Consider the following 16,105-nt stretch of genomic DNA (forward strand, 5'->3'; position numbering starts at 1 on the left):
AAATCCATCTTTTTTTTGGTTGAAATCCATCTTTTTGGGTTAAAATCCATCATTTTGAGGAGAAATCCACCTTTTTGGGGGTCAAATCCACCTTTTTTGGGGTCAAATCCATCTTTTTTTGGTTCAAACCCCTCTTCTTTGGGGTCAAATCCATCTTTTTTGGGGTCAAATCCACCTTTTTTTGGTTGAAACCCATCTTTTTGGGGGACAAATCCACCTTTTTTGGGTCAAATCCACCTTTTTTGGGTGAAATCCCTCCTTTTTTGGGTCAAATCCACCTTTTTTGGTGGAACTCCGTCCTTTTTTTGGTGGAACTCCGTCCTTTTTGGTGGAACTCCCTCTTTTCCCGGGGCGCGGTGGCCCCGTATGGCCCCAGGACAATCCCGGGTGGTTTCTCCATGGCTTTCGGGGACCTTCTGGAGCTCTTGGGAGGGATGGGACGCTTCCAGGTGGCCACCATCCTCCTCTTGGCTTTGCCCATCTTCATGATGCCCAGTCACAACCTTCTCCAGAACTTCACGGCTGCCACCGCCGCCCACCGCTGCCGCTTCCTTTGGGAGGACAACGTCACCGAGGTCCACCTCCAGGAGCTCCTGAAGGTTTGGCTTCCGGACGGAGAGCGGTGTCGCCGCTTCGTGGCTCCTCAGTGGTGGCTTTTAGACCTCAACGCCTCAACGCTCAACGCCACTCCGGCCGAGACGGAGCCGTGCGGCGACGGATGGACCTACGACCGCAGCGTCTTCACCAACACCATCGTCACCGAGGTAGGACGTGGGGGACGTGGGGCTTTGGGGGTCACCTCGGAGACCATTTGCCACCGCGGCCTCGCTCGGAGGCAGCGACCAAAGGGTTGTGGTCACCACGAGGTTGGAGTCTTCCAACCGGAACCCTCCGGAGAGTCACCCAACGCTCGGGCCAAGAAGGAATGAGGAGGGTCTGAGATGACCTCAGGGGCTTCTGAAGGGTCTGAGATGACCTCTGGGGCTTCTGGAAGGTCTGAGATGACCTCAGGGGCTTCTGGAGGGTCTGAGACGACCTCAGGGGCTTCTGGAAGGTCTGAGACGACCTCAGGGTCTTCTGGAGGGTCTGAGATGACCTCAGGGTCTTCTGAAGGGTCTGAGATGACCTCAGGGGCTTCTGGAGGGTCTGAGATGACCTCAGGGGCTTCTGGAGGGTCTGAGACGACCTCAGGGGCTTCTGGAGGGTCTGAGACGACCTCAGGGGCTTCTGGAGGGTCTGAGATGTCCTCAGGGGCTTCTGGAGGGTCTGAGACGACCTCTGGGGCTTCTGGAGGGTCTGAGGTGACCTCAGGGGCTTCTGGAGGGTCTGAGATGACCTCAGGGGCTTCTGAAGGGTCTGAGATGACCTCAGGGTCTTCTGGAGGGTCTGAGAGGACCTCAGGGGCTTCTGGAGGGTCTGAGATGACCTCAGGGGCTTCTGGAGGGTCTGAGATGACCTCTGGGGCTTCTGGAGGGTCTGGGGTGACCTCAGGGGCTTCTGAAGGGTCTGAGACGACCTCAGGGGCTTCTGGAGGGTCTGAGATGACCTCAGGGGCTTCTGCAGGGTCTGAGATGATCTCAGGGGCTTCTGGAGGGTCTGAGACGACCTCAGGGGCTTCTGGAGGGTCTGAGATGACCTCAGGGGCTTCTGGAGGGTCTGAGATGATCTCAGGGGCTTCTGGAGGGTCTGAGATGACCTCAGGGGCTTCTGGAGGGTCTGAGACGACCTCAGGGTCTTCTGGAGGGTCTGAGATGACCTCAGGGGCTTCTGGAGGGTCTGAGAGGACCTCAGGGGCTTCTGGAGGGTCTGAGGTGACCTCAGGGTCTCCTGGAGGGTCTGAGACGACCTCAGGGGCTTCTGGAGGGTCTGAGATGACCTCAGGGGCTTCTGGAGGGTCTGAGAGGACCTCAGGGGCTTCTGGAGGGTCTGAGATGATCTCAGGGGCTTCTGAAGGGTCTGAGAGGACCTCAGGGTCCTCTGGAGGGTCTGAGACGACCTCAGGGGCTTCTGGAGGGTCTGAGAAGACCTCAGGGTCTTCTGAAGGGTCTGAGAAGACCTCAGGGGCTTTTGGAGGGTCTGAGATGACCTCTGGGGCTTCTGGAGGGTCTCCTGGAGGGTCTGAGATGACCTCAGGGTCTTCTGGAGGGTCTGAGATGACCTCTGGGGCTTCTGGAGGGTCTGAGACAACCTCAGGGTCTTCTGGAGGGTCTGAGATGATCTCAAGGTCTCCTGGAGGGTCTGAGATGACCTCAGGGGCTTCTGGAGGGTCTGAGATGACCTCAGGGTCTTCTGGAGGGTCTGAGATGATCTCAGGGTCTTCTGGAGGGTCTGAGATGACCTCAGGGTCTTCTGGAGGGTCTGAGACGACCTCAGGGGCTTCTGGAGGGTCTGAGATGATCTCAGGGTCTTCTGAAGGGTCTGAGAAGACCTCAGGGGCTTTTGGAGGGTCTGAGAGGACCTCAGGGTCCTCTGGAGGGTCTGAGATGACCTCAGGGGCTTCTGGAGGGTCTGAGAGGACCTCAGGGTCTTCTGGAGGGTCACAAAAGGAGAAGATGGAATGAACTTCCAACCAGGAAGAAGCCCAGAAGGGTGACCGAGCGTTTAGCGGTACCTTCTCGGTATCTCCGTTGGGTTTTTGGAGCTCGGAAGAGACCCCCCTGGACCCCTCTCTCTCGCCAAGAGGTGGAGGTCAGAGGTTGGGTGTCTTCTCCACTCTCCATCCCACCCCACGGCCTCCCGCAGTGGGACCTGGTGTGCGGCTCGCGGGCTCTGAAGCAGTTGGCGCAGTCGCTCTACATGAGCGGCGTCCTGGTGGGCGCCGTCGTCTTCGGAGCGCTCTCGGACAGGTGAGACCTTCTCCATCTCCACCAGAAGTCCTCCTGGGAGGGCTTTGGGTCTCACCCACCGTCCTTCTTCTCCTCCTCCTCCTCTTTCTCCTCCAGGTTTGGGCGACGGCGGCTCCTCACGTGGTGTTACCTCCAGATGGGCGTCATGGGGACCTCTTCCTCCTTCGCCCCCACCTTCACCACCTACTGCCTCTTCCGGTTCCTCACCGGCGCCGCCTTCTCCGGCGTTGTCCTCAACAGCGTCTCCCTCTGTAGGTGACCACCAGCGAGGTGACCTCTGGGGCTTCTGGAGGGTCTGAGATGACCTCAGGGGCTTCTGGAGGGTCTGAGATGACCTCAGGGGCTTCTGGAGGGTCTGAGATGACCTCAGGGGCTTCTGGAGGGTCTGAGGTGACCTCAGGGGCTTCTGAAGGGTCTGAGATGACCTCTGGGGCTTCTGGAGGGTCTGAGATGACCTCAGGGTCTTCTGGAGGGTCTGTGATGACCTCAGGGGCTTCTGGAAGGTCTGAGGTGACCTCAGGGTCTTCTGGAGGGTCTGTGATGACCTCAGGGGCTTCTGAAGGGTCTGAGATGACCTCAGGGGCTTCTGGAGGGTCTGAGACGACCTCTGGGGCTTCTGGAGGGTCTGAGATGACCTCAGGGGCTTCTGAAGGGTCTGAGATGACCTCAGGGGCTTCTGGAGGGTCTGAGACGACCTCTGGGGCTTCTGAAGGGTCTGAGATGACCTCAGGGGCTTCTGAAGGGTCTGAGATGACCTCAGGGGCTTCTGGAGGGTCTGAGGTGACCTCAGGGGCTTCTGGAGGGTCTGAGATGACCTCTGGGGCTTCTGGAGGGTCTGAGATGACCTCAGGGGCTTCTGGAGGGTCTGAGATGACCTCAGGGTCTTCTGGAGGGTCTGAGATGACCTCAGGGTCTTCTGGAGGGTCTGAGATGATCTCAGGGGCTTCTGGAGGGTCTGAGATGACCTCAGGGGCTTCTGGAGGGTCTGAGATGATCTCAGGGGCTTCTGGAGGGTCAGAGACGACCTCAGGGTCTTCTGGAGGGTCTGAGATGATCTCAGGGGCTTCTGGAGGGTCTGAGATGACCTCAGGGGCTTCTGGAGGGTCTGAGATGATCTCAGGGGCTTCTGGAGGGTCTGAGATGATCTCAGGGGCTTCTGGAGGGTCTGAGACGACCTCTGGGGCTTCTGGAGGGTCTGAGATGACCTCAGGGTCTTCTGGAGGGTCTGAGATGACCTCAGGGGCTTCTGGAGGGTCTGAGACGACCTCAGGGTCTTCTGGAGGGTCTGAGATGATCTCAGGGGCTTCTGGAGGGTCTGAGACAATCTCAGGGTCTTCTGGAGGGTCTGAGATGATCTCAGGAGCTTCTGGAGGGTCTGAGGTGACCTCAGGGGCTTCTGGAGGGTCTGAGATGACCTCTGGGGCTTCTCGAGGGTCTGAGGTGACCTCAGGGTCTTCTGGAGGGTCTGAGATGACCTCAGGGGCTTCTGGAGGGTCTGAGGTGACCTCAGGGGCTTCTGGAGGGTCTGAGACGACCTCTGGGGCTTCTGGAGGGTCTGAGGTGACCTCAGGGGCTTCTGAAGGGTCTGAGACGACCTCAGGGGCTTCTGAAGGGTCTGAGATGACCTCAGGGGCTTCTGGAGGGTCTGAGATGACCTCAGGGGCTTCTGGAGGGTCTGAGATGACCTCAGGGGCTTCTGGAGGGTCTGAGATGACCTCAGGGGCTTCTGAAGGGTCTGAGGTGACCTCTGGGGCTTCTGGAGGGTCTGAGATGACCTCAGGGGCTTCTGGAGGGTCTGAGATGATCTCAGGGTCTTCTGAAGGGTCTGAGATGGTCTCAGGGGCTTCTGGAGGGTCTGAGATGACCTTTGGGTCTTCTGAAGGGTCTGGGATGACCATGAGGTCTCCTGGAAGATCTGGGATGACCTCAGGGTCTTCTGGAGGGTCTGAGATGACCTCAGGGGCTTCTGGAAGGTCTGAGATGATCTCAGGGTCTTCTGGAGGGTCTGAGATGACCTCAGGGGCTTCTGGAGGGTCTGAGACGACCTCAGGGGCTTCTGGAGGGTCTGAGATGACCTCAGGGGCTTCTGGAGGGTCTGAGACAATCTCAGGGTCTTCTGGAGGGTCTGAGATGATCTCAGGAGCTTCTGGAGGGTCTGAGGTGACCTCAGGGGCTTCTGGAGGGTCTGAGATGACCTCTGGGGCTTCTCGAGGGTCTGAGGTGACCTCAGGGTCTTCTGGAGGGTCTGAGATGACCTCAGGGGCTTCTGGAGGGTCTGAGGTGACCTCAGGGGCTTCTGGAGGGTCTGAGACGACCTCTGGGGCTTCTGGAGGGTCTGAGGTGACCTCAGGGGCTTCTGAAGGGTCTGAGACGACCTCAGGGGCTTCTGAAGGGTCTGAGATGACCTCAGGGGCTTCTGGAGGGTCTGAGATGACCTCAGGGGCTTCTGGAGGGTCTGAGATGACCTCAGGGGCTTCTGAAGGGTCTGAGGTGACCTCTGGGGCTTCTGGAGGGTCTGAGATGACCTCAGGGGCTTCTGGAGGGTCTGAGATGATCTCAGGGTCTTCTGAAGGGTCTGAGATGGTCTCAGGGGCTTCTGGAGGGTCTGAGATGACCTTTGGGTCTTCTGAAGGGTCTGGGATGACCATGAGGTCTCCTGGAAGATCTGGGATGACCTCAGGGTCTTCTGGAGGGTCTGAGATGACCTCAGGGGCTTCTGGAAGGTCTGAGATGATCTCAGGGTCTTCTGGAGGGTCTGAGATGACCTCAGGGGCTTCTGGAGGGTCTGAGACGACCTCAGGGTCTTCTGGAGGGTCTGAGACGACCTCAGGGGCTTCTGGAGGGTCTGAGATGACCTCAGGGGCTTCTGAAGGGTCTGAGATGACCTCAGGGGCTTCTGGAGGGTCTGAGAGGACCTCAGGGGCTTCTGAAGGGTCTGAGATGACCTCAGGGGCTTCTGGAGGGTCTGAGATGACCTCAGGGGCTTCTGGAGGGTCTGAGAGGACCTCAGGGGCTTCTGGAGGGTCTGAGATGACCTCAGGGTCTTCTGGAGGGTCTGAGATGACCTCAGGGCCTTCTGGAGGGTCTGAGATGACCTCAGGGTCTTCTGGAGGGTCTGAGATGACCTCAGGGTCTTCTGAAGGGTCTGGGATGACCATGAGGTCTCCTGGAAGATCTGTGATGACCTCAGGGTCTTCTGGAGGGTCTGAGATGACCTCAGGGTCTTCTGGAGGTTCTGGGATGACCATGAGGTCTCCTGGAAGATCTGGGATGACCTCAGGGGCTTCTGGAGGGTCCGGGATGACCATGAGGTCTCCTGGAAGATCTGTGATGACCTCCGGATCTTCTGGAGGATCTCAACCCTTCGGAGCAGCCACAACACCTACTGCAGGGGGGGCTGAGATGTGGCAGCAGAGGTGGAGGATCTCTGGTGGTCTCCACAGCTTTGGAGTGGACGCCGACGGCTCAGCGGGCGCTGGTGGGGACCCTCCTGGGCTACTGCTACACCTGCGGGCAGTTCCTCTTGGCCGGGGTGGCCTTCGCCGTTCCCGACTGGAGGAGACTGCAGCTCCTCGTGGCTCTGCCCTTCTTCGCCTTCTTCGGCTGCTCCTGGTGAGGAGGAACCCAGGAACCGAGGGACAGAGGGAAGGAGGGAGGTGGAGATGGATGGAGGGATGGAGATATGGATGGAGGGAAGGGTGGTGGGATGGAGGTCTGGAGGGATGGAGAGATGGAGGTGGAGATGGAGGGATGGAGGGAGGGATGAGATGGAGAACCGGATCTAAGGGGGGTTTGGGGTCTTCTGGATGGAGGGATGGATGGAGAACCGCATCTAAGGGGGGGTTTGGGGTCTCCTGGATGGAGGGATGAGATGGAGAACCGCATCTAAGGGGGGTTTGGGGTCTCCTGGATGGAGGGATGAGATGGAGAACCACATCTAAGGGGGGTTTGGGGTCTTCTGGATGGAGGGATGGATGGAGAACCGCATCTAAGGGGGGGTTTGGGGTCTTCTGGATGGAGGGATGAGATGGAGAACCGCATCTAAGGGGGGGTTTGGGGTCTGCTGGATGGAGGGATGGATGGAGAACAGCATCTAAGGGGGGGTTTGGGGTCTCCTGGATGGAGGGATGGATGGAGAACAGCATCTAAGGGGGGGTTTGGGGTCTCCTGGATGGAGGGATGGATGGAGAACCGCATCTAAGGGGGGTTTGGGGTCTTCTGGATGGAGGGATGGATGGAGAACTGCATCTAAGGGGGGGTTTGGGGTCTTCTGGATGGAGGGATGGATGGAGAACCGCATCTAAGGGGGGTTTGGGGTCTCCTGGATGGAGGGATGAGATGGAGAACCACATCTAAGGGGGGGTTTGGGGTCTCCTGGATGGAGGGATGGATGGAGAACTGCATCTGGGGGGGGTTTGGGTCTCCTGGATGGAGGGATGGATGGAGAACCGCATCTGGGGGGGGTTTGGGTCTCCTGGATGGAGGGATGGAGACGTGGTTGAGTGGATGGAGACGTGGATGGATGGAGGGAGGGATGGAGATATGGAGGTGTAGATGGAGGGATGGAAGGATGGAGATCTGGATGGTGGGAAGGCCATGGAGCCGCGGGGCCGATGCCGGCCTGGAGGACTCGATGGTTGGTGGACGGCGCTGGGGCCGCTCCGATGGCTCCGGGGCGGTGGGATGACCTCTGCCCTCCCGGTCCCCTGGGCAGGTGGCTGACGGAGTCGGCGCGGTGGCTCCTCATGGTGGGGAGGTCCCAACAGGCCCTGCAGGAGCTCCAGAAGGTGGCCAAGATAAACGGGAAGAGCGAAGAAGGCCGGAAGCTCGACGCGGAGGTCCAAGGCTCCACCTGGGACATCTCCGGGTGGGGAAGGTGACCTTCTCCTGTCCTTCTCCTCATCCCAACGTCCCTTTGCCCTCCAGGCGCTGAGGTCCCACGTGCAGGAGGAGACGGTTCCATCCCGGAGGCGTCACAGCGTCCTCGACCTCGTCCGGACGCCCGTCCTGCGCCGCATCTCCTGCGGCCTCTGCTTCGTCTGGTGCGTCCGCGGCCAAAGGGGACCTCCCCTTCCCTCAAGATGGTGCTCCATCGGCGTCCATCCCTCCATCCATCCCTCCATCCCTCCCTCCATCCCTCCATCCCTCCCTCCATCCATCCCTCCATCCCTCCATCCCTCCCTCCATCCATCCCTCCATCCATCCCTCCATCCCTCCATCCCTCCATCCCTCCATCCCTCCATCCCTCCCTCCATCCCTCCCTCCCTCCATCCCTCCACCCATCCCTCCATCCCTCCATCCCTCCCTCCATCCCTCCATCCCTCCATCCCTCCATCCCTCCATCCATCCCTCCATCCCTCCATCCCTCCATCCCTCCATCCATCCCTCCATCCATCCCTCCATCCATCCCTCCATCCCTCCATCCCTCCCTCCATCCCTCCCTCCCTCCATCCCTCCACCCATCCCTCCATCCCTCCATCCCTCCCTCCATCCCTCCATCCCTCCATCCCTCCATCCATCCCTCCATCCCTCCATCCATCCATCCCTCCATCCCTCCATCCCTCCATCCCTCCATCCATCCCTCCATCCATCCCTCCATCCCTCCATCCCTCCATCCATCCCTCCCTCCATCCCTCCACCCATCCCTCCATCCCTCCATCCCTCCCTCCATCCCTCCATCCCTCCATCCCTCCATCCATCCCTCCATCCCTCCATCCATCCATCCCTCCATCCCTCCATCCATCCCTCCATCCCTCCATCCCTCCATCCATCCCTCCATCCCTCCATCCCTCCATCCATCCCTCCATCCCTCCATCCCTCCCTCCATCCCTCCATCCCTCCATCCCTCCATCCCTCCATCCCTCCACCCATCCCTCCATCCACTCAACCACCTCTTCCTCCATCCCTCAACTCTTCCATCCATCCATCCATGTCTTCCTCCATCCCTCCATCCCTCTCTCCCTCCCTCCATCCATCCTTCCATCCTTCCATCCATCCCTCCATCCACTCAACCACGTCTCCATCTCTCCATCCTCCATCCCTCCATCCATATCTCCATCCACTCAACCACATCTCCATCCCTCCACTCAACCATCTCTCCCTCCATCCCTCAACCCTTCCATCCATCCACATCTCCATCCATCCATGTCTCCATCCACTCAACCATCTCTTCCTCCATCCCTCAACTCTTCCCTCTCTCCATCCCTCCATCCCTTCTTTCATCCCTCCATCCCTCCATCCACATCTCCATCCACTCAACCACATCTCCATCCATCCCTCCATCCCTCCCTCCATCCTTCCCTCCATCCTTCCATCCATCCCTCCTTCCCTCCTTCCCTCCATCCCCCCACCCATCCCTCCCTCCCTCCCTCCCACAAAGGGAAACTGAGGCACCCCTCTTTCTCCATGGCCTTCTCCTGGTCGCGACCTTTCCCTCCAGGACTTTCCCCACGCGTCGCTCTGGTGGTGGTGGTGGTGGTGGTGGACCTCCATTGTCCCCTCCGGCTCTTCCCACCGTAGGTTCTCCACCAGCTTCGCTTACTACGGTTTGGCCATGGACCTCCAACACTTTGACTTCAACCTCTACGTGATCCAAATGATCTTCGGAGCGGTGGACATTCCGGCCAAGTTGGTGTCCATCCTCACCATCACCTACGTGGGACGGCGTTTCACCCAATCGCTCGCCCTCATCTTGGCCGGGGCGGCCATCTTGGCCAACATCCTGGTGCCACCGGGTGAGGGGAGGGCACGGGGGGATGGAGAACCGCATCTAAGGGGGGTTTGGGGTCTTCTGGATGGAGGGAGGGATGGAGAACCGCATCTAAGGGGGGTTTGGGGTCTCATGGATGGAGGAATGGATGGAGAACAGCATCTAAGGGGGGTTTGGGGTCTCCTGGATGGAGGGATGAGATGGAGAACCGCATCTAAGGGGGGTTTGGGGTCTTCTGGATGGAGGGATGGATGGAGAACCGCATCTAAGGGGGGTTTGGGGTCTTCTGGATGGAGGAATGGATGGAGAACCACATCTAAGGGGGGGTTTGGGGTCTCCTGGATGGAGGGATGAGATGGAGAACCGCATCTAAGGGGGGTTTGGGGTCTCCTGGATGGAGGGATGAGATGGAGAACCGCATCTAAGGGGGGGTTTGGGGTCTTCTGGATGGAGGGATGGATGGAGAACCGCATCTAAGGGGGGTTTGGGGTCTCCTGGATGGAGGGATGAGATGGAGAACCGCATCTAAGGGGGGTTTGGGGTCTCCTGGATGGAAGGATGGATGGAGGGATGGAGGGATGAGATGGAGAACCACATCTGAGGGGGGTTTGGGGTCTCCTGGATGGAGGGATGAGATGAAGAACCGCATCTAAGGGGGGTTTGGGGTCTCCTGGATGAAGGGATGGAGGGATGGATGGAGGGATGGATGGAGGGATGGAGGGACCCCCATGGAGCCCCCCCCGAGGACGGAGCCTCAGGGGCGCTCTCCTCGCCCCCCCAGAGCTGCGGACGCTCCGGACGGCGTTGGCCGTCTTCGGCAAAGGCTGTTTGGCCGCGTCCTTCAACTGCGTTTTCCTCTACACCGGAGAGCTCTTCCCAACCGTCCTCCGGTGAGGAGCAGCGGTGGGAGGAGCTCCAGGGAGATGACCTCGAGGCCCCCGGGATGGTCCTTCCGGAGGTGCCGCTGTCCCACAGGCAGACGGGGATGGGATTGGGCAACACCGCGGCGCGGTTGGGCAGCATCAGCGCCCCTCTGGTCAAGATGGTGGCAGAGGACCTCCCGGCGTTGCCGTTGGTCATCTACGGAGCGGCGCCGGTGGCGTCGGGGCTGGTGGCCACGTGGCTTCCGGAGACGCGGGAGACGGCGCTGCCGGAGACCGTGGAGGAGGTGGAGAGAAGGTGGGGGACACAGGGAGGGAGGGAGGAGATGGAGAACAGCATCTAAGGGGGGTTTGGGGTCTCCTGGATGGAGGGATGGATGGAGGGATGGAGGGATGGATGGAGAACCGGATCTAGGGGGGGTTGGGGTCTCCTGGATGGAGGGATGAGATGGAGAACCGCATCTAAGGGGGGTTTGGGGTCTCCTGGATGGAGGGATGAGATGGAGAACAGCATCTAAGGGGGGTTTGGGGTCTCCTGGATGGAGGGATGAGATGGAGAACCACATCTAAGGGGGGTTTGGGGTCTCCTGGATGGAGGGATGAGATGGAGAACCGGATCTAGGGGGGGTTGGGGTCTCCTGGATGGAGGGATGAGATGGAGAACCGCATCTAAGGGGGGTTTGGGGTCTTCTGGATGGAGGGATGGATGGAGAACCGCATCTAAGGGGGGTTTGGGGTCTCCTGGATGGAGGGATGAGATGGAGAACCGCATCTAAGGGGGGGTTTGGGGTCTTCTGGATGGAGGGATGAGATGGAGAACCGCATCTAAGGGGGGGTTTGGGGTCTTCTGGATGGAGGGATGAGATGGAGAACCGCATCTAAGGGGGGGTTTGGGGTCTCCTGGATGGAGGGATGGATGGAGAACCGCATCTAAGGGGGGTTTGGGGTCTCCTGGATGGAGGGATGGATGGAGAACCGCATCTAAGGGGGGTTTGGGGTCTCCTGGATGGAGGGATGAGATGGAGAACCGCATCTAAGGGGGGTTTGGGGTCTCCTGGATGGAGGAATGAGATGGAGAACAGCATCTAAGGGGGGTTTGGGGTCTTCTGGATGGAGGGATGAGATGGAGAACCGCATCTAAGGGGGGTTTGGGGTCTCCTGGATGGAGGGATGAGATGGAGAACAGCATCTAAGGGGGGTTTGGGGTCTCCTGGATGGAGGGATGGATGGAGAACCGCATCTAAGGGGGGTTTGGGGTCTCCTGGATGGAGGGATGAGATGGAGAACCACATCTAAGGGGGGTTTGGGGTCTTCTGGATGGAGGGATGAGATGGAGAACCGCATCTAAGGGGGGTTTGGGGTCTCCTGGATGGAGGGATGAGATGGAGAACAGCATCTAAGGGGGGTTTGGGGTCTCCTGGATGGAGGGATGGATGGAGAACCGCATCTAAGGGGGGTTTGGGGTCTCCTGGATGGAGGGATGAGATGGAGAACCACATCTAAGGGGGGTTTGGGGTCTCCTGGATGGAGGGATGGATGGAGAACCACATCTAAGGGGGGTTTGGGGTCTCCTGGATGGAGGGATGGATGGAGAACCGCATCTAAGGGGGGTTTGGGGTCTCCTGGATGGAGGGATGAGATGGAGAACCGCATCTAAGGGGGGTTTGGGGTCTCCTGGATGGAGGGATGAGATGGAGAACCACATCTAAGGGGGGTTTGGGGTCTCCTGGATGGAGAGATGTGATGGAGAACCACATCTAAGGGAGGGTTTGGGGTCTCCTGGATGGAGGGATGGATGGAGAACCGCATCTAAGGGGGGTTTGGGGTCTTCTGGATGGAGGGATGAGATGGAGAACCGCATCTAAGGGGGGTTTGGGGTCTCCTGGATGGAGGGATGGATGGAGAACCACATCTAAGGGGGGTTTGGGGTCTTCTGGATGGAGGGATGAGATGGAGAACCGCATCTAAGGGGGGTTTGGGGTCTCCTGGATGGAGGGATGAGATGGAGAACAGCATCTAATGGGGGTTTGGGGTCTCCTGGATGGAGGGATGGATGGAGAACCGCATCTAAGGGGGGTTTGGGGTCTCCTGGATGGAGGGATGAGATGGAGAACCGCATCTAAGGGGGGTTTGGGGTCTCCTGGATGGAGGGATGGATGGAGAACCACATCTAAGGGGGGTTTGGGGTCTTCTGGATGGAGGGATGAGATGGAGAACCGCATCTAAGGGGGGTTTGGGGTCTCCTGGATGGAGGGATGAGATGGAGAACCGCATCTAAGGGGGGTTTGGGGTCTCCTGGATGGAGGGATGAGATGGAGAACCACATCTAAGGGGGGTTTGGGGTCTTCTGGATGGAGGGATGAGATGGAGAACCGCATCTAAGGGGGGTTTGGGGTCTCCTGGATGGAGGGATGAGATGGAGAACAGCATCTAATGGGGGTTTGGGGTCTCCTGGATGGAGGGATGGATGGAGAACCACATCTAAGGGAGGGTTTGGGGTCTCCTGGATGGAGGGATGGATGGAGAACAGCATCTAATGGGGGTTTGGGGTCTCCTGGATGGAGGGATGGATGGAGAACCACATCTAAGGGAGGGTTTGGGGTCTCCTGGATGGAGGGATGGATGGAGAACCGCATCTAAGGGGGGTTTGGGGTCTTCTGGATGGAGGGATGAGATGGAGAACCGCATCTAAGGGGGGGTTTGGGGTCTCCTGAATGGAGGGATGAGATGGAGAACAGCATCTAATGGGGGTTTGGGGTCTCCTGGATGGAGGGATGGATGGAGAACCGCATCTAAGGGGGGTTTGGGGTCTCCTGGATGGAGGGATGGATGGAGAACCGCATCTAAGGGGGGGTTTGGGGTCTCCTGGATGGAGGAATGGATGGAGAAGTGGTTGAGTGGATGGAGATGTGGATGGATGGATGGAGGGATGGAGATCGGGTTGGTTGTGTTGGGATGGATGGGATGGGACAGAGAGAGGTGGAAGGACAGACGGATGGACGAAGAGGTGGAGTATCCATGAAGAAGGACAGAGAGGTCAACAGCGACGGAAGAAGAAGAGGACCATGAAAACCCACCCGGATCTCCCAACCCCTCCGTCCTTCTCCCCAGGGTCCACCCCCAGAAGGTCGAAGCCCAACACCTCCAGGTCCCCCTTCATCCCATCAACACCACGAGGTCCTCCTAATGCCACCGCTCCGGAGGCCCCAAAGCCACCCGGACCTCCAGAGGAGCAGAAGAAGGGTTGGAGGAACCCAACGCACCCCAAGAGAAGATCCACGGAGTCTTCTTCTCCGGGCAGGGGTGGGGGTTGGGATGTCCTCTCCAGGGCCGCTTTTTCCCTGCTGGAATAAAGATGATCCAAAGGAAGTGGGTTGGGAGGAGAAGGTTTGTTTTCCCACGGCCGCAGGAGGTCCCACGGCTTTGGTTGTCCCACCCTGAAGATAAACACGGTCCCCGGTGGGAGGGCCGCGGCCTCTCCACCGTCCCCTCCTCCTCCTCCTCCTCCTCCGCGTCGGAGTTGGGATAAAGGGAAAGAGGAGGAGAGGAGAAGGTGGATGGGGGAGACCTGGAGAGGGAGGATCTCGAGGACGTGGGGGGCACGAGGAGATGGAGACCCGAGGAATCGTGTCTCCAAGGGGTTCCAAAGGATCTGAGGAACCGGAGGAACCTGAGGAACCGGAGGAACCAGGTGTCCCACCACCCAGGGACCCACGTGTCCCACCACCCAGGGACCCCGAGGCCCTGGAGAAGCTGAGGAACCAGGTGTCCCACCACCCAGGGACCTCAAAGCCCTGGAGAACCTGAGGAACCAGGTGTCCCACCACCCAGGGACCCACGTGTCCCAGCTCTTGGGGACCCTGAGGACCTGGAGAAGCTGAGGAACCAGGTGTCCCACCACCCAGGGACCCTGAGGACCCGGAGAACCTGAGGAACCAGGTGTCCCACCACCCAGGGACCCACGTGTCCCAGCTCTTGGGGACCCTGAGGACCTGGAGAACCTGAGGAACCAGGTGCCCCACCACCCAGGGACCCACGTGTCCCACCACCCAGGGACCCCAAGGACCTGGAGAAGCTGAGGAACCAGGTGTCCCACCACCCAGGGACCCACGTGTCCCAGCTTTTGGGGACCTTGAGGACCCAGAGAACCTGAGGAACCAGGTGTCCCACCACCCAGGGACCCCAAGGACCCACGTGTCCCAGCTCTCAGGGACCCCGAGGCCCTGGAGAACCTGAGGAACCAGGTGTCCCACCACCCAGGGACCCCAAGGACCTGGAGAACCTGAGGAACCAGGTGTCCCACCACCCAGGGACCCCCGTGTCCCACCACCCAGGGACCTCAAAGCCCTGGAGAAGCTGAGGAACCAGGTGTCCCACCACCCAGGGACCCTGAGGGCCTGGAGAACCTGAGGAACCAGGTGTCCCACCACCCGGGGACCCACGTGTCCCAGCTCTGAGGGACCCTGAGGATCTGGAGAACCTGAGGAACCAGGTGTCCCACCACCCAGGGACCCACGTGTCCCAGCTCTTGGGGACCCTGAGGCCCTGGAGAACCTGAGGAACCACGTGTCCCACCACCCAGGGACCCTGAGGACCCGGAGAAGCTGAGGAACCAGGTGTCCCAGCACCCAGGGACCCTGAGGACCCGGAGAACCTGAGGAACCAGGTGTCCCACCACCCAGGGACCCTGAGGACCTGGAGAACCTGAGGAACCACGTGTCCCACCACCCAGGGACCCTGAGGCCCTGGAGAACCTGAGGAACCACGTGTCCCACCACCCAGGGACCCTGAGGACCCGGAGAAGCTGAGGAACCAGGTGTCCCAGCACCCAGGGACCCTGAGGACCCGGAGAACCTGAGGAACCAGGTGTCCCACCACCCAGGGACCCTGAGGACCCGGAGAACCTGAGGAACCAGGTGTCCCACCACCCAGGGACCCTGAGGCCCTGGAGAACCTGAGGAACCACGTGTCCCACCACCCAGGGACCCTGAGGACCTGGAGAAGCTGAGGAACCAGGGGTCCCACCACCCAGGGACCCACGTGTCCCAGCTCTCAGGGACCCCGAGGCCCTGGAGAAGCTGAGGAACCAGGTGTCCCACCACCCAGGGACCCTGAGGACCCGGAGAACCTGAGGAACCAGGTGTCCCACCACCAGGGACCCTGAGGACCCGGAGAAGCTGAGGAACCAGGTGTCCCACCACCCAGGGACCTTGAGGCCCTGGAGAAGCTGAGGAACCAGGGGTCCCACCACCCAGGGACCCCCGTGTCCCACCACCCAGGGACCCTGAGGACCTGGAGAAGCTGAGGAACCAGGTGTCCCACCACCCAGGGACCCTGAGGACCCGGAGAACCTGAGGAACCAGGTGTCCCACCACCAGGGACCCTGAGGACCTGGAGAACCTGAGGAACTGGGTGTCCCACCACCTGGGGACCCAAAGGACCCACGTGTCCCAGCTCTCAGGGACCCCGAGGCCCTGGAGAACCCGAGGAACCCGGTGTCCCACCACCCAGAGACCCCAAGGACCCACATTTCTTGGGGTCCCAAAGACCAGACCTCGAGATTCCCCCAATTCCGAAGGACGCAGACATCCCAAAGCCCCCAAATCCCTGGAATGTGGGTGCCCATCTGCCCCATGGCCCCCCCAGACCCCAAGGATCCAATCTCCTGT

The 16,105-nt window shown here is 59.9% G+C and overlaps 1 protein-coding gene across 5 annotated transcripts; it reads left to right on the plus strand.

The window, feature by feature from the left end:
- The first annotated feature begins 288 nt into the window (after nt 1-288).
- LOC104061890 (solute carrier family 22 member 6-A-like) lies at nt 289-13,892 on the plus strand. Of its 5 annotated transcripts, none has more exons than XM_054052559.1 (10): nt 289-764; nt 2,743-2,846; nt 2,943-3,097; nt 6,290-6,458; nt 7,561-7,684; nt 7,773-7,888; nt 9,366-9,580; nt 10,337-10,445; nt 10,535-10,734; nt 13,548-13,810. In XM_054052559.1, exons 1-10 carry the CDS (start codon nt 399-401, stop codon nt 13,787-13,789), a joined length of 1,800 nt encoding a protein of 599 aa, XP_053908534.1. In that variant the 5' UTR covers nt 289-398; the 3' UTR covers nt 13,790-13,810. The 5 variants fall into 5 exon arrangements, with proteins under 5 accessions (XP_053908534.1, XP_053908537.1, XP_053908535.1 ...); XM_054052562.1 differs by having other exon boundaries at nt 10,531-10,734; nt 13,548-13,764; XM_054052560.1 differs by lacking the exon at nt 10,337-10,445 and having other exon boundaries at nt 13,548-13,892.
- The last annotated feature ends 2,213 nt before the right edge of the window (nt 13,893-16,105 follow it).

Source organism: Cuculus canorus, chromosome 34, assembly GCF_017976375.1.
Source record: "Cuculus canorus isolate bCucCan1 chromosome 34, bCucCan1.pri, whole genome shotgun sequence".
Taxonomy (NCBI): domain Eukaryota; kingdom Metazoa; phylum Chordata; class Aves; order Cuculiformes; family Cuculidae; genus Cuculus; species Cuculus canorus.